The sequence below is a fragment of the Pocillopora verrucosa genome, chromosome 3 (genome assembly GCF_036669915.1).
Source record: "Pocillopora verrucosa isolate sample1 chromosome 3, ASM3666991v2, whole genome shotgun sequence".
NCBI classification, from domain to species: domain Eukaryota; kingdom Metazoa; phylum Cnidaria; class Anthozoa; order Scleractinia; family Pocilloporidae; genus Pocillopora; species Pocillopora verrucosa.
The window spans coordinates 25,012,333-25,029,249 of NC_089314.1; the positions used below are offsets into that span (position 1 = coordinate 25,012,333).

At 39.2% G+C, this 16,917-nt stretch overlaps 1 protein-coding gene across 1 annotated transcript in view; it reads left to right on the forward strand.

Moving 5' to 3' along the window:
* The first annotated feature begins 57 nt into the window (after window positions 1–57).
* LOC131787894 (dynein axonemal heavy chain 5) overlaps window positions 58–16,917 on the forward strand; it is a 61,545-nt gene continuing 44,685 nt past the window's right edge. Inside the window, 20 exon segments of the mRNA XM_059104968.2 lie at window positions 58–401; window positions 2,413–2,547; window positions 3,179–3,266; window positions 3,872–4,035; window positions 4,526–4,703; window positions 5,471–5,646; window positions 6,434–6,610; window positions 6,822–6,935; window positions 7,385–7,492; window positions 8,360–8,806; window positions 9,534–9,619; window positions 10,406–10,733; window positions 11,002–11,208; window positions 11,991–12,308; window positions 12,522–13,656; window positions 14,077–14,312; window positions 14,891–14,995; window positions 15,483–15,596; window positions 16,030–16,092; window positions 16,555–16,793. Of these exon segments, the coding sequence (XP_058960951.2) occupies window positions 237–401; window positions 2,413–2,547; window positions 3,179–3,266; window positions 3,872–4,035; window positions 4,526–4,703; window positions 5,471–5,646; window positions 6,434–6,610; window positions 6,822–6,935; window positions 7,385–7,492; window positions 8,360–8,806; window positions 9,534–9,619; window positions 10,406–10,733; window positions 11,002–11,208; window positions 11,991–12,308; window positions 12,522–13,656; window positions 14,077–14,312; window positions 14,891–14,995; window positions 15,483–15,596; window positions 16,030–16,092; window positions 16,555–16,793 (4,583 nt within the window). The 5' untranslated portion in view covers window positions 58–236.

Sequence of the window (16,917 nt, forward strand, 5' to 3'; positions counted from 1 at the left end):
TTTATTTTGTTTATGAGAATCAATAGCTGCTTCCATGGAAATTAGAAGTCAGCCGCAGATGGTGGCTTGAAATGACTAAACACACTGAAAACAAAAAATCAAGGATTAAGATAGGACGACTTGCGTTCAAATTGGGGACATCTTGAATCAAAGTAGGAGTTCTGTTAGCGATCGGTAACCAAGAATGATCTAAGGAAACGCGTAAAAGAAAATTACCCGCGCAAGTTATAACTGAAATGGCGGATCAACCTACATCGAGTACTAGTAATCCACTGCCTCACAGTCGAGGAGGAAGACATCGTTCACGTAAGCAACAGAAGCCCTCAACGGCTGAAAGAGAGCAGAAGAAAGCATCTCGATTGCAGGCTTTAGGTCCAGCGGAATCGATAAAGGAAAAGCAGGTTAGTTATACCTTCAATCTGCGCGTGTAAATGTTTATTACATCCTGAGGTTAGACTAGTGTCACGCCATAAATTCGATCATGACTTCTTAGTGCCGAAGGAATGCGAATGCGTTTTCTTCTCTTATATAATTAAAAGGTTGCCTTAAAAATCTAAAGTATGGACGATCGGTTTGCATTAGAGAGTGTCCACAATGGTTTTTATGAGAACTCTGGAACATCTGAGCGCGAGAAAAAAAATATACAGAACTAACAGTAATAAAACTTGTGCTGAAAACTTTTGGTTGCTTACGCAGTTAACGTATATCGTTGATATTTTGTGAATTATGCCACAGGAATTGAAAATTTCCACAGCTGTAGATTTACGATGAACGATAAAACAGGACACAGTTCATTTTAGCTTCCTCGTAGACGTACACTGAGGAAGTTATAGAGGGGAGAGATTGGTACATTATGGCAAATGCAAAAAGGTGCAGATCTGACCTTAGACCAGAGTTACATTCGGCTGTTTTTAAAGCTTCCAAGAGCTTGTGTTCTATTTTCTCAAAACTCAAGAATTCGATCGGTTGTACCGTTAATTTTTTGACTTTTGATTTTGAGTTTCGTTTGACTTTGGTTGCAATGGCCCGAAAGTTGTGTTATCATGACGTCACATGTTAGAGACTGTTGGTACAGCTGATGAGGTGGTATTTTTTCCGATGGAACCGTTCGATTGTTCAATTGGACGCTGAAAATATAAAACGATCAATAATAAAGTGAAATTATCGGACCACGACGAGGATAGTTAATGTTGCCACACTGAACACTCACAAAAGTGGAGACATTTTGCACCTAGACCGTACAATCCTCTTGAATATTTGTATGACAGAGAAAAAAGCTGAATCCACTTGAATTAAGCTTAGTATAAATTCTGGAGGAAGGAGGAGAATTGGATTTTCAAAAATGTGTCATTAAGAGTAAGTGACAATATATTTAACATTTAAAGTGCCGTGATAATAGCATGATTCCATGGTCACTTGTGACTGAATAACCCAGTGATGTGACAGACCAGCTAGCTGTACAAACTGAACTAAATAAAAATAACAATTTTTTGACAGTTGAAGGTTTCATCTATATTTACACATCATCATAAAGATAGCATTGCATATATCTCTGTGAAAAAAAAAATGTGCAGATTGATGCAAACCAAGAATATTGAAGTGAACAGGAGTGAGGCTAAGGTTGACCTTGTTATGATACAAACCTTGCTGCTTTCAAAGACAAATTTCTTTGTTATCATGCTAACTAGATACTGGTCTCTATCACAACAAGGTCACCTTCAGCCTCACTCCAAATCAAAGGCAACTAAGTACACAACTGTAAAATGGCCTATTGTTCCCCCTCCCCCTCCTCAAAACTATTTATTTTAGTACCATTTGTTTACATCTTGCACAGAACTTGCTTATCCATTGATAATGCATGGTTAAGATGGCAATGAAAATAATTATACCGTTGAAGGTAGTGCCAAAAAGAACGATCTTTCCAGGATTTCTTTGCTTATATATCTTGTTAGACGTTTTATTTTATAGTATCGCTGAGTATATACAGACAACAATTAAAAGTACTAAACAATGCTTAATACACCAAAAGGTCTGATGAGCTATTTATTATAAGACTGCTTTATTATCTCCTCATCTTACACAAGTCAGGAAAAGCAAAGCAGAAAGAGAAGTGTAGTGCATGCAGCTAACCAGTAAAACGTTTTTTTTTTTCACAGTACAAAATAACCTGCTGTACAATATCGCTGGATATTTGCACTTTATTGCTTATTATTTGTACTCTACTTTGTGCAGTTTGATTATGGTGATAATTTATAACCTTCAGAATAACCTGACATTACCCAAATATTAATAAAAAAATCAAGAAAGTGTATTGTGGCTTGAACAAACTGAATGTGACTAACCCAGGAGGGTACAGAGGGTATATGATGAGCAGGGAATTCTCAATGTAGTTTTCTTGTGCTTTTCAAATAGCAAAAGGCCAGAGAGGAGCGAGAAGCAAAGAGGTCCATGATTGATTTTAGACATGAATATGTGATGAGCACAGTTGCCAGTACCCTTGGGCTAACAAATGAGGAGGTCACAGAATCTTTACTAGAAGGGAATCAGGTATGTGTTTAGCATTACTCAAGTATAAAATTTGATATGAATGATTATAAAAAGTATTTTTTAATTATTTTAATTTTTAATGATGTTGTGAATGGTATCTAATTTCTGTTGGTGTCATCAATAGTAATTAGATGGTTATTTGAATGATGCCTATTAATAGTGGTATCATCATAATAACACAAATTTGGTAAACATGTGTAATCATTATGGCATTTTAAGAAAAGTATGCAAGTAATGAAATCAAAACCTTGAATTTTCCTACCAAATATTTTTATCAGAATTTAAAATTTTGTACTTCAAACCTTCACATCACTTTCATTCTTATACTACATCTCTACAAATATTGAATGTTAAACATCATTATCAGTTTACCAATGGACAGACATACTGTAGGTAACCTCAGCTCCGAAAGGGCTAATGCTTAAAATGTCAGCTTTGAAACTCTTTATGGTGGCCAATTTACGATACCAAATTACCTTGTTATTCACTCTTACCAACACAGCACCTTAATTTCTTTAGAAACTTACCCCTTTAATCATTAACCTCAGTTAAGTATTGCTAAGTTAGATTGTGACATTACGATGAAAATGTTCTCATATTGATCATCTCTGCAAACATCATCTGCTCACAGATTGAAACCATGGAGGATTTTTTCAAAGCAGATGGTCTTTCAAAGATCATATTTTATTTTCAAGAAGTGGAAACTTTACCAGATGCAGGTGGGTTGTGAGCATGAGATTGTAGTATAGAGCTTTAGGGAAAGCTTTCTCTAAAAATGTTATAATTTATGATAATTAATTTTGGTAATTCTTGGTTTTTCTACTCTACCAATACATGTCTCTTTTTCTCTACTTTAATTTGGAAATTGGTCAATCAATGCTATCTTTTATTTTTTTTTTTTGTTTTATTGAAACTCACTCCTTTAGTTGCTCTCCAAACTTTTATTTGGCTTTGGAGATCAATATCACTTACAGAATTTCCATGTCATTTGTAGCATTTTTTTACACTGGTGTGGATTTATGTTTTGATTTACAACATAATATGTATGACTCATTGTCATTCTTGTTATCATTATGTTCACATCTGCATCATAGTAAACTCCTCAGTAGAGTAATGTTCTTTATCATCATCATCATCATCATTATGGTTTCCTCAAGTCAAAGTTTACTACAGTGTAATAAACTTCAAGTAAACCATACAGCTGGCTCTCATTGGTCAATGATTGGAAAAGAATGCACTTTACCAAACAAATTTGGTTTGTAGTGGATATTAAGTCTTAACATAACAAAATAAACTAACTTCTTTTTTACAATTTTGATTACAGTTGAACATGTCAGACTTGGGCCTGGTGGAGCACAAGCAACCAACATTAAGACAAAACCCAAAGTGTTTATCACAGATACAAAGGATATGCAGCTCACCGGAGCATGTGTGTTCTTCATCAAAATTAACCCCACAAAAGCTCTAACAATGGCAAACATCAGTCAGGTAATGTTACTGAAATTGTATAATTCCCACCCCTTATTTATAATTTATTTTTTGTGAGAAAGATGTCCACACAGAGGGAACAGGAGTGCATTTCCTTTTACAATTGTACCAAGGCCTAAATAAGCATAAAAAACATTTCAGGTAGATTTTAAGTATTCCATATTGGGTAGCAATAGAGGATCCTGTAGTTGCAAGAGTTCAGGTGTCAGACAAATGGTAAAAAGCCCACACGTCTGACAGGAGGAGGATGAAGACCCACACACTATCCCCCTTGGATCTGCCACTACGGATGGTTTTTAGTTACATCTGATTCAATAAAGGAAAAAACTTATTTTCATTTTTGCATCCATGAACCTGCCCCTTCCTCCCTTGCAAGCCAAAAAATGTATCAAGTATGAACAGACAGTGGTTATAAGAAATAATTGAATTAGTGAAGAGTATGAGTGGTGGGGTTTTTTTTCAGTTTTCTAATCTGTGTGTTTTAACTCAGGAAACAACTTTTGGTTTGTTGGATACTCGTGGTGTCGGTGTTCTTCAATCAGTTGAGAGATTACTTGCAGATATCTACATTCCTGCCCTGTCTAAAAGTTCCAACTGGGGTGATTTATCAGACAAACATGGTGCAAGTGTACGACAAGGATTCATGAACCAACTTGACAATTTTGTGGGTAAGTTGATGAAGAAATGACTCAGGTTGATTACTGACATGTGTGAATGTCATCAGCTGGAATGTGCCATCAATTAACCTTGAACCCAAACTTAACTTCATGACTTGAACCCTTTCACTCCTAACGGATCTCAATAGCAATACTCCCCACAGTTTGCAAAACATTTCTTATTGTTATATTTTTAAGAGTTTGGTATTTAATCCAATGATAGGCTCTAGTTGATTTTTTTTCACTCTTGTCACTTTTTAGCTTGATGGTGTATCATTATGACGGGAAGAAATCTCTTTTTGATCTCTCTAAGAAGTGACAGGGTTAAAGCACTGTACAGTACATGAAATATCTGTAAAATTTATTGTTTCAGTTTTTATTATCATATCTGTAAAAACTTCCGTGTTTACTGGGTGATAGCCATTGTAGCTTTGAGTGGGAAGAATTAACGAGTAGGCAAAGGATGAAAAGTGAATATTCTCTTCATTTTATGTGAATCAAGTACACGGTGGTTTTGCTGCAGTTTTTGACGTCATTTCTTTGATCTGTGATAGCAATAGACGATGGTCAATTTGCTAAGCATTATTTCAACATTGAAAATGACATCTGTTCCACTGTTTATGGCTTTAAGGTGTCAAATCAATTAGTGTAAACTAAGAAGAGCATGTATCGAAAGCTGGTTGATTTTAAACTCTCACAAGCTAATATTTGTAGCAACGTACATTTGATATTCCATAGTTTGTAGTTCATCTTGATCTCTTGTACACTTCACTATTCAGGTATCCTGGCTAGTGCACAGGCCAGTCTAGATGATGCAGTGAGCCTTAAGGAATGTGACAGCATTGATCTGACGAGGATAAGTTCTCCTAATGATTTCATAGCAGCTGCTAGCTCCAGCGAGACGCTTGAACAGATTGAAGAGATTGTTACGGCTTGGATTAAACAGATCGAACAGGTTCGTGCGTATTCCCGGAAAGTATTTTCTAGAAAAAGATGTAAACTTTCTTTTTGAGGTTTTGAGGAGCTGGTCCTTTCAAAAAAGACTGGTGAAGATTTCCGAAGATATGTCCGTAAGGGTTCTGACACAGCCTCCTGTCTAATGCTTTCCCTTCCAACTTTCAAAGTTTCAGAGAGAATGTAATAATCTGCGAAGTAAACCTATATCTCTTCTCAGATCGGCTTAAGCCTATTTCACTCAAAGAATGTTTTTAAAATGTTTCACTTAAGGCGGAAAAAGCGCCTGTTTTCTTATTACGTGTAAGAATAGAAGGGCTGGCATGAGCTGTTGTGAAATCGAATTCTTTTAATCCGTAGACGCGAAAATTGTTATGTAAAGCTGGTGCGTATTCTTTAGATATAAATTTTTTGTGGGTGAAAGGTTTCTGGGCCTCTTTTTAGGTTGAAGGCTTCTGTGCTAAAATCAGCAAGCTTAAGTCTTCGATTTTAGTTTGAATGGGGGCAATCCACATGCGTCAATATGGCCTGAAAGAACGCCCAGGGTTTTACATCCTAAGCCTGAGCACTTGAACGAATTGCTCTATGAATTGATAGGATGTCACAGTGTCATTTTCAAGATCAAATCAATTGTGCACCGATCAAGGAAGTAAGATCCAAGTTTCTCGCCCCAATCGTGCACTACACGCTTCTGTATGAGGAAAACTTCTATCACCTAGCGGCACAACCCTAAAGCTCGATGGGCTTATGCTTATATGTTAAACTCGAGGCTTTTTTTTCCTTTCCAGGTTTTGGCAGAGAGTGAACAAATGAGGAAAGAGGCTGATGATGTCGGCCCCAAAGCAGAACTAGATCACTGGAAAAAAAGAATGGCTAAGTTTAACTCGCTGCTGGATCAGATCAAGGGAACAGAATGTAAAGCAGTGGTTGGGGTTCTCCACGCAGCCAAATCTAAACTACTAAAGGTTTACGAGATACTTTAGAAAGTTTTACTTCATTTTGCTCATTTGTTTTACGTGATCCGTGACCTGCTCTAATGCCTTTCCTTCCAAAGTGTTAAGCTATCTACTTTGAATTGTACGGCCTCTACAAACTTTACATCATTGAAGTATAAATTCTGATCTTAACATCCTATCAAATTTAATTTTTTTCGTAAAACTGTCGCATTTTTCACAGACTTGGCGAGACATTGACAGCAGAATAACAGATTATGCCAATGAAGCAAAAGACAACGTGAAGTTCCTCTACACATTGGAGAAATTCTGTGACCCGCTTTACAACAGTGATCCGGTAAGTAACTGCGATTGTCACATGCGGCAACTGAAGCGTAGTTCGAATGTCGAACTTTTCATGTACTCAGATGTACCGAACTCAATCCCTTTAATTATATGTGAGAACACGAAAAGAACGATTTTTGAATCACTTCAGTTCGATATATGTAAAGAATCCAGCTGAGAATTAAGCTCAAGTGGTTGGCATGGGAGGTGCGACTGTGAATGGACTTCGATTTTTATGTTACACTATTCATGCGTTGCTTATAACGAAGGAGCCGCTTTAAAATCTTTTTGCGTCTTTTAGCTAAAACACATGCTCAACTAATCATTTAACTTCTACATCTGAATCAACCGTCTGATTTTATAATTTAGGTCGACCAAATAGGTACGTCCATGAAAATTTTACTTTTGAGCCGAGAATGAAAATGTTTCTTTCCCTCTTTCATGTATTTGTGTGTTTGTTAGGTCGGTATGATGGACGGGATTCCAGGTCTTATAAACGCCATTCGCATGATTAACAGCTACTCAAGATATTACAACACGTCCGAAAGGATGACGGCTTTATTTGTTAAAGTAAGTGTTAAAGGGAGGGTGAGGTGACTCACCCATTACGCTGTTGTTTGAAAATTGACGATCTGGTCGCCAAGTTGCTCGGTGCAAAGGGTTCCCTTGACCCTTAAACCCGAAGAGTGACTAGCATCAAATTTCTCCTTACAATATCAGCCCTGAATCACACGTTAAGGTCATGAGAATGAAGGAAATGATTACTAACGAGAGAAGCTTTTGATCGGTAAACAAATTCTCCTTGTCATCACCTTAGGAAATGTATAAAGAACAGTCTGGAGAATATGCATGTTAATTTTAGGATGTAAAGGGTTAAGTTATGCCAGCATTTGAAAGACGTGCAATCATCGTTAACACATATTATCAACTAAGGGCACATATTATCAACACCATCTTCACTTCGGATGGTGTTTTTGCTCACAAGCGATAAGGGTGGCTGGTAAAAAAAGAACACGAAATTGCAATTGCCCAGTACAGTGCCCTCTTTTAATCAGACCTTGAACGGTTGATCCATGATACAGAACCTCATATTTGGGAAGTTAATGACCAGTCAGGTACAAGGAAGCCTATTTTATTTTACGGTAGCCGTGTTTTACAACAAAATTTTCGTGTTTGCTCACTTTTTTAGTGCTTGTCGATTGAGTTTTCACAGCCCCCAAACAAAACCGACTTTAGTAGCGCAAAGCGCCTTTAAGTACTAGGAGCTAATGGGTGAGACGGCCTGAAAGGTCGCGAAAATGCTAATATCCAGGTCACGATTGGGTTTAGCTTGAAACTTGATTGGTCGAGCAGGTGGCGCAAGTTTTGTACACCAATCAAAGAGCGCTTGGCTGATCCCGGCACTAAATCGAGAATTGCTCTGTTTTATTCCTTCAGGTCACAAATCAAATGATCACGGCGTGTAAAAACTACATCACAGAGCATGGGTACAAGACAGTGTGGGAATACCAACAGGAGGAACTTGTCGAAAAACTGAAAAACTGCATTCGATTAAACGAAGAATACCAAAGATGCTTTCAGAAGACTAAACAGCGACTCGAGCAAAACTCGGAGGAAAGACAATTCGAGTTCAGCGAAATGTACATTTTTGGCAAAAGTAACACCTTCTCACGGCGATTGCACAAGATCATTGATATGTTGGATACGATGAAAGCGTTCTCATGTCTCGGAGAGTCAAGGATAGAAGGCATGGAACAGCTTTGGAACAAATTTGTTTTAATTGTCACAACCATGAAAAAGAAACCATACGACCTGCTGGATTATCGAAAGATGGACTTTGATGCGGATTTTGAGGAGTTTAAAAGGCAAATTAACGATCTACAGGTAAAGTGATGTTGCTTAAAGAGTATCTACCCTATGTAGGTTGTAGCTGACAATCGGGAAATAATTGTATTTCTCTTTACGGCTCAAGCACAAAGCTTTCGGTAATAATGAGTTTTAAACAATGAGTTTTTACGACCTGGGTCCACTGCGCTTTCACTCGCAACTTCATACAGAAGTTTTATGATACATTCCAAGTGTTTATCAAAAAACGCTAGATCCAATATGGGTATCGGGTATATTTTATTCCGCATGCCAAAAGGATCGCGTGTTTTCCTGTTTATGATCTCTCCACCTTACTCGAGGTCAACCCCCATCTTTTCGACCAAAATGAGAGTATATAGATGTGTTTATATGCCAAGTAGATTGCATGCAGGCGTAGAGAGTGCTGGTCATCAAAGAACATTGCAGTACTAGCGGTGTACACAGAATATACAGGGAAACACGACTGAATTTTTGAAAAGATGACCCATGGGTGTGGCCATGTCTTATCCAGCGCGTCATATATCACCCTTGTCAGTTGGGAGTTTTTGGGGGGGGGGCTACATTTAGATTTGTCACATTGAGGCAGATGTTTTCTGAAGTCTTCAATGTACCACGTCGGTATTCATACTGTTTCAACAACGATAACAACATTTTCTTTACCACGATATGACTTTACTTTTTTAAAGAATTCCATAGCAATTAGAGTCGTTAGATTTTAATGGAAATGGTTGAAACCTCTGAACAGGTTCAACTGCAGATTTTCATGGACAACTGCTTTGATCGGATTCCTTCGACCCAACGTGCCTTGAGGTTAATAAGGAAATTCGAGAGGTAAGTGATGAGCACCCTTACCTCTCAAGCATTATTACATCACTTCTGGTACCTTACACTTTTGAAAGCTAATCGCTACACGAGAGAAATAGAAAGGTTTTTGCCAGCTCGAAAGTCGTGATAGACTTCTTAGAAATGCCACGCCTAGAGCATTATTTTCGAGTCAAGGTTTCCAAGACGGAAAAACGGAAACTTAAGAAAGCATGGATAGGAAAATTCATTCCGCCCTAAGAACAAATCAGAATGCTATAGTCGTTACCGAGCCTTCTTGGAAAAACATTAGAAAGTTTCTATTAAGGTAACTTGCGGTTGTATTTCCAGATATTAACACGCCAGCAACAAATGTTTTCAAACCCTCTGTCTAGATTCGTCGACCCAGCTCAACATTAAACATTTAAGCTTTTCTATCGACTTTTCTGATCTCACGGTATGCAGTCTGTTTAGGATATAAAAGGTGGTGCATGGCCTCGCTCACGAAAGAGTTTTTAGTAGTCTAGTTGGCAGAGCTTCTGGACCCGAAATCAGAGGGTGTGAGGTTAGAGTTCTCACGAGGACCTCTGATTTTTACCAGTCTCTCGCCTGCGCAGAAGTGTTAACATATCTCTAATCAGCTACCATAGGGTTCTTTGTAGCTCACTGTTAGAGCATCGGAGCACGGAATCAGGAGGTCTGAGTTCAATTTATCATAGGAACCAAGATTTGTTTTTCTTTATCTATGTTTCTATGCTTGTGACAATATAAATAACATCCTCTCATATTTTTTTGTTTGTTTGTTTTTTCTCGTAGACTTTCCCTAGACAGCTTGAAGGACACGATTCAGGAGAAATACGAGCGAATCCTGATGTACTATGGCCGCGACATTGACACCATACAAAAGATTTACCAGAGACACCGTAATGATCCACCGGTGGCCTGGGATTTACCACCAATAGCGGGCAAAATAGCCTGGGCCCGACAGATGTACAGAAGGATTCAAGAACCGATGGAAATGTTTCAAAAGTATCCCACAATCCTGCAGACGCCTGAGGCCAAGAAGACCATTAAGAACTATAACAAACTTGCTAAAGTGTTGTTAGAATTTGAAGTGTTATACCATCAGGCATGGATGAAGCAGGTATGAGGGATAGTCATCAAGCCCGTTTAGTATTTTGGTTTTGTATGCTTGATAGTTGATTCTTGCCAGACAGGCTTCGATGAAAATTTGTTGCAGTAGAATTTTACCTTAATCTCGTACAGTTTCCTTGACAAGCCATGTACAAATTGTTGTTTTGCTCCTTTAAAAAATATAATTTAAATGGCGTCTCGTGCAATGAGTTTTTTTTTTATCAGGTTGCAGTCCATAGCTTTTGAAATTATTATTATTATTGTCGTACCCTTAACAGGTCGAAGTGGCAAAGTCTGGTTTACAGGCCTCCCTCCTCGTGCGCCATCCGGAAACAAAAGAACTCTTTGTGAACTTTGACCCTCAGATTCTAACCCTCATTCGTGAATCTGAGTGTATGGTGCGCTTAGGCTTGGACATTCCATTTGGTGCGCAGACCCTGCTCCAAAAGAGTCAAACGATTAAGAAGAACTACAATAGATTACAGGTAAATACCGATGCCCCTCGGAGGACAATTAATGAAAAGTATAAATGTAATAGTGAAACCACATTAACGCGACCACCGTCATGAAAACCGGGTACTTTAGACGGGGTCGGCTGTCAAGTTTTCAGTTAGTTTTGGGATTCCGAATCACAAAGTTGGGTTTCGAGGTTTGGCCGGGTCATTTGTGTTGTGTTCATTCTCCCAACGCCTTTCACTGTCCATGAGTAGAATTGGTTATCGGTAAGCTGTCGGAGAAATCTAACTAAACCCTGATTTGTAAGAATTCGATGCAATGGCAAGCTTGTGAGGTCTTTGCTTTTACTTGTGATTGTTCACTTTTTCTAACAAAGAGGGCAAAATTACTAAATGCAGATTGGCTAAGACAGAGGCCTTTTTTTATTAATTTTAGTTATTGCCCAAGGCAAAGTTGATTGAAATTGATTGGTTCTTAGATTGATTAGGTCCTTTATTACCTTCTTAATAAAAGAACATTTTGGCCTTCTTATTTATAAACAAGTAATTGCGTGTATCCTCGTAAAATGATGGTTTTATATTCCTTGCGTTTTCAGAAATTTCCCAGTTGCGCTGAAAACACGCGTGTTATTAATCCTTAATTTTACTCAGCCCCATGGGATTTCCTGAACTTACTTGTCCCATTTTCAAATGGTTTAAGGTTGAGGTGACGGAATCGACAAGTGTCTTATAGCTTGCGCTTGGGCAAAAAGTGTCGTTGATTTCCATTAGGAACCAAGTGAAACTTAAAGATTTTCTTACACTCTTTATAGCTGTTGTTATCAGAGAGCGTTCGGGTTCTGGCAAGGATACCTCCGGCATTTAAACCGCTTATGTCGCCGCATCTGGCCAAAGTAGATGCAGCAATCGAGCCCGGGCTGACCATGCTCAACTGGACATCTCTCAGTCTGGATGTCTACATGGATAGTGTCTATGATGCTTTCAAGGAACTAGAGCTGCTGATTGATCGAGCCAATGATTTGGTGAAGTTTCGAATAGAAGCTGTTTTGCAAGAGATGAGCAATACGCTGCTTTGTGAGTTACCGAGCGATGCGCCTTGGACTGTGGAAAGGTTTCTTAAAAACACCGAGGTAAGCAAGTGTGAAAAGTGTGAGGTTAAAAGAGTGCGCTAATTTTTATCTCCCTTGGCTATTGAGATGGAAAAATTCTTTGAAAGAATTTTGGTCTCAAAGATGTAAAAAGGTACATGGGTCTGTAAGCAGGGGGTTGGAGGGATCTGCCACAGTTGATCTACATTTAGATTAATAACATTTGGCATCATACACTTGTATCTTAATTTACAGGATCTTTGCAAGCGAGGTTCTGAATTACTGGAATCAAAAAGTGCACGAGTGGAAGAAGCTGCCAATGAATTGATCACAATGCTGCTAGAGCTTGAAGAGGAAGACCAAGATGACCTTGACAGCGACGAGGACCAAGAACACGAAGACTTTACAAAAGACCAAGACGATGGAGAACACGACAAAGTTGTTCCCAGAGGAGAGAGTGCACGCAGTCGTCCCCGGACGGGTGGTAGTCGACCAGACAGTCGGTCTGCTGGCAGTCGATTGGGAAGTGCAGTTATTAGCCCAGCGGCTGCAGCGGCGAAGCGTAAGCGCGAGATACGGGATACGCTAAATATGGAAGCTCAGGAATTGTTGATGCATTTTATTCACAAGAACATTGACGCCATTGTGCGCGTTACAAGAACAACCTTGGATGGTATGCGCAAACGCGTACAAGCTGCTCTATCGCATCATTATCTTGAGAACAGTGGCTCGTTAGGACAAGGGAAGGATTCTGGACCTGATCTATCGCCGCTCTTCTCGGCGAATGTGACTTTACAGATCCCGAACATAACCATGCAGCCGGCTTTGGACGAGATCCAACAAGGGTTAAACAAAGCTGCCCAGTATGTTGTATCTGTGTCAAAAGGTATCTCGCAGTGGTGCAAGACTTGCAAAGCACTTATTAAAGTGGAAAAGAAAGACAAAGACGATTCTGATAACGAGGCTCGAAGTCGCTCGGCGAGCAATGCAGGCAGCGATGACGAAAGCCGATCCGACGTCGCGCCTTCCCGACGAGTCACGAGAATGCCCGCCGATAGTGATGCTGGTACCGTTGTTAGCATGGCAATATTTCCGCAGAAGGCTAATTACTTCAAAAATGTCGCTGAAAACAAAGAAATCGCTAAACTTGTGTCGTTCCTGTCAACGGCGATTAACTCTCAGAAAAAGGATGTAACCACAGCCTTGGACTTTTTCAGCAAATATGAGTCTATCTGGAGGGAAGATCGAGAGGAAGACATTGCTAAGTTTTTGGAGACTGACCCCAAGTTGTCAGAGTTTGAGGCTCAGATCTTGAGGTACAAAGCCTTGGAGGACACAATCATGAGAGAGCCTGAATCTTATAAGGCTGGAGCCGTATCGTTGTTCACAGGTATTTTGTTACCAAGATAGAATTTTCAACGTATGGTTGATAATGTGGTTAAATCAACTGAGTTGAAATGTGAATTTGCCGCCTTAAAGAGTTTCTAAAGCTGTCGTTTGGAGAGTTTGTCTTGGTCATTCGGTCAGCTTTTGAGACCCTTTACAGAGGCCAATTTCGTCATCAACTCATTTGGTAAAACCAAATTATCCTGTAATACCTTCCACCGACGCAGCATCACAGTTCTCTAAAAACTTTCCCCAATGGTTGAGTTTGTTGGCTCATCGAGGGTTAACTGTCTTGAAATTCTGGAAAGCATTTATTCAACCATTTGTGGAGTTCGTTTCACATATTGACCGTCAAGTGACAGATTTCTAACTGACAATATACATAAGGGTCGTTTTTGTTTAGCTTTGTCTTTCTCTTGTACAGAACAACTCAAAACAGCGCTTTGTGCGGAAACCAGGGCTTGGTGCGTGGCCTTTGGCCGAAACTGTAACTTCAGGTACCGGACAGAAATGGAGGAAATGTTCACCTTTATTGAGGATATCACGAAACGTCTCAGTCGACCAATCAAAGACCTCGACGACATTCGGCATGCCATGGCCGCACTGAAGGAGATCCGAGATAGGGAGATTATGATTGACATGTCCATTGGACCCATCGAGGTTAGTGCAATTGGTTCTAAAAAAAACTTCGAAGCCCGACGGACCGTGATGTATCACAAAAAACTTCAACGACTTAGTCGAGCCACAGAGAAACTTTCGAATGAGATTCGTTAGTGATCCTAGACTGCTTTAGTTTTGCTTTGCCTCGCTCTTTTATAGGTCAAGAAAACTTGGTAGGTCATCCGGCCTGTCAACCAATCAGACGCAAAACTAGCACAAAACGCGACTTTCTCACTCACTTTATTCCGAGTTTATAGCAGCTCACTTGTATTTTACGTTGAGTTCTCATTCGCTTCTTGTAGTACGTGCCTTTTTGTTTCTGCTTCTTCAAACAGTGCGCATGAAAGGTCCAGACCGCTAGAAAACGTATGGAAACAAGACACATCTGATTGGTGAACCAAAATGTTTAAAAAGTTCATTTTCGACGCCAATCATAAAACGCAAGTTAGCACCACGAAAGGTCTAATTACTGAAATAGTTCTATCAGGTTGGACGGGCACAAGAAAATATAGAACTTTATACGGTGCGGGTAAACGACTTCTCGAATTCATTTTTCTTTGAACTCATTTTGTTTTCAGGAATCGTATGCGATGTTGAATCGTTACGAGTTATTGGTCGCCAAAGAGGAGTCAGAAAGGGTTGACACGCTTCGCTACTCGTGGCAGAAACTTCAGTCTCTAGCGGTAAATATATATTTTAGTATTTTTTGTCTTGGTAGTGCATTACACGTGATATTTTAAAATCTAGAGTGTCTTTTTTTCTCCAATTTGTACAACAGCTCCAGTATCAGTTATAATTAAAACTTTTTAGTTTAACATGGAAGTTGGGAGGAAAAATTGAGCGGGCTAGATGAGACTTAAGTGTCTTAAGGGGTAGTTATAATGATTAATTGCCCGAAACATTTATTGAAGCACGACCAACTTAAGAAATGGATTGAGCACGAAGGTTTGTCAACAAAGCTTCTCAGAAATGCGATGTCTTCTTGTGCTTCCGTTCCATGGCACCTGCTTCCAGAGTAGCTCAAATGACATTGTTGTGTTTGGGTTGCAATAACGATGCAGATATCCCTAAGTGAATTTGGGAACTCGAGCTTATACAGCATGTTTTCTCTGCTAAAGTCGTCAAACAAAAATTCAATTTAACCTCAACGTTTGCTGTTATTCTGTGCAGACGGAGTCTCAAGGACAGCTCATTCAAATTCAGCCTAACTTCAAGGGAGACCTTATCGACAAAGTGCAGGTTTTCATCGTGGATGTCTCTTCATTTTCATCAGATTACCATTCGGTAAGAGGTTGACTTCATTCGCCCTGTCATTTGCATGTGCATTTTTTCGCCCTGTCATTTGCATGTGCATGTGCGTCGCATATGAATTGTTATTATTATTCTTTTGCCAGAGTCGGCGTAGATGATTACCTGAAGGCGCTCGTCATAAAGTTTGAAATGCCTGGGTCCAAGTCATATACACTGCCTTACAATTATAATTTTTTCTTGGTTTTCCTAAGTTCATTTCCGCTGCTGCGATTCTTAACATTGATAGCCAAATGGTTGCCCTTCACCGTTTTAACCAATAATATTGATTCCATTTGTTAACTTTTTCACAGTGTCTCCAAGTACCTCGAAGGTGTTTGATAGGTTGACCCTTCAATCGCGGTTTTTTTTTTACCCTTTTAATTTATGTACTAATTAATATATTTATTTACAACTCCTTTTTTTTCAGACTGGCCCAATGGTTCCAAATGTCCCTCCACGTGAAGCTAGTGACAGACTGATCATCTTTCAGGTTAGTTCGTATGAAGACTGAAACCGCAGCCAGAATTCCTAGCAGCCTTTATCGAACTTTATTTTATTGAGTGATCGTATTCGTTATTACAACGTACCTGCCTGGGCCTCGTTGTATAAAAGGCGGATGATGCTATTCAGCGGATAAATGGTTATCCAGCGGATAAATTTTAAGATAAGCCTAAGATAATTATCCTTCCCTAGTTCAACTACTTGCTAGAAATTTCCCTGAAATTAATTGATGCAGAGGAGAGTGGCTGAGTGATAAGGATATCGTGTTTTACAAATATTGCACGTAAAGAAGGATGAAAAACATAACCCCTTGAGTAGCTGAGTTTTCTCCTTTTCTTCAGGCAGACTGGTCTAAATCTTTCCAAAGTTCCACAGTCTATACAAAGACTGTCCTACTGGAAGGAAAGTAGTCTTTTTGAAATATTTGTTTTTTTTTGTCGTCTTCATGCAGAATCGATTTGATGCTCTTTGGCGTAAATACATCACATATTCCGGAGGAGAAGAGCTATTTGGGCTCTCTGTGACAGAATACCCAGACCTGATGCAGATCCGCCGAGAACTGAATCTTTTGCAAAAGCTCTACGGCCTGTATAATGACGTCATTGACACTGTGAATGGATATTATGATATCCTGTGGGTTGACGTCAATATAGAAAAGATCAACATAGAACTACAAGACTTTCAGACACGGTAATGCTTCAGTTAAATAGCTCACTGGAAGGTTTTGCTAACATAATTTTTAGATTACCAGGGAGGGTAGGCTGGTGTTTTCAACAAGAGGGAGCGGGCGCTACATAGCGTATAACTGGCATTT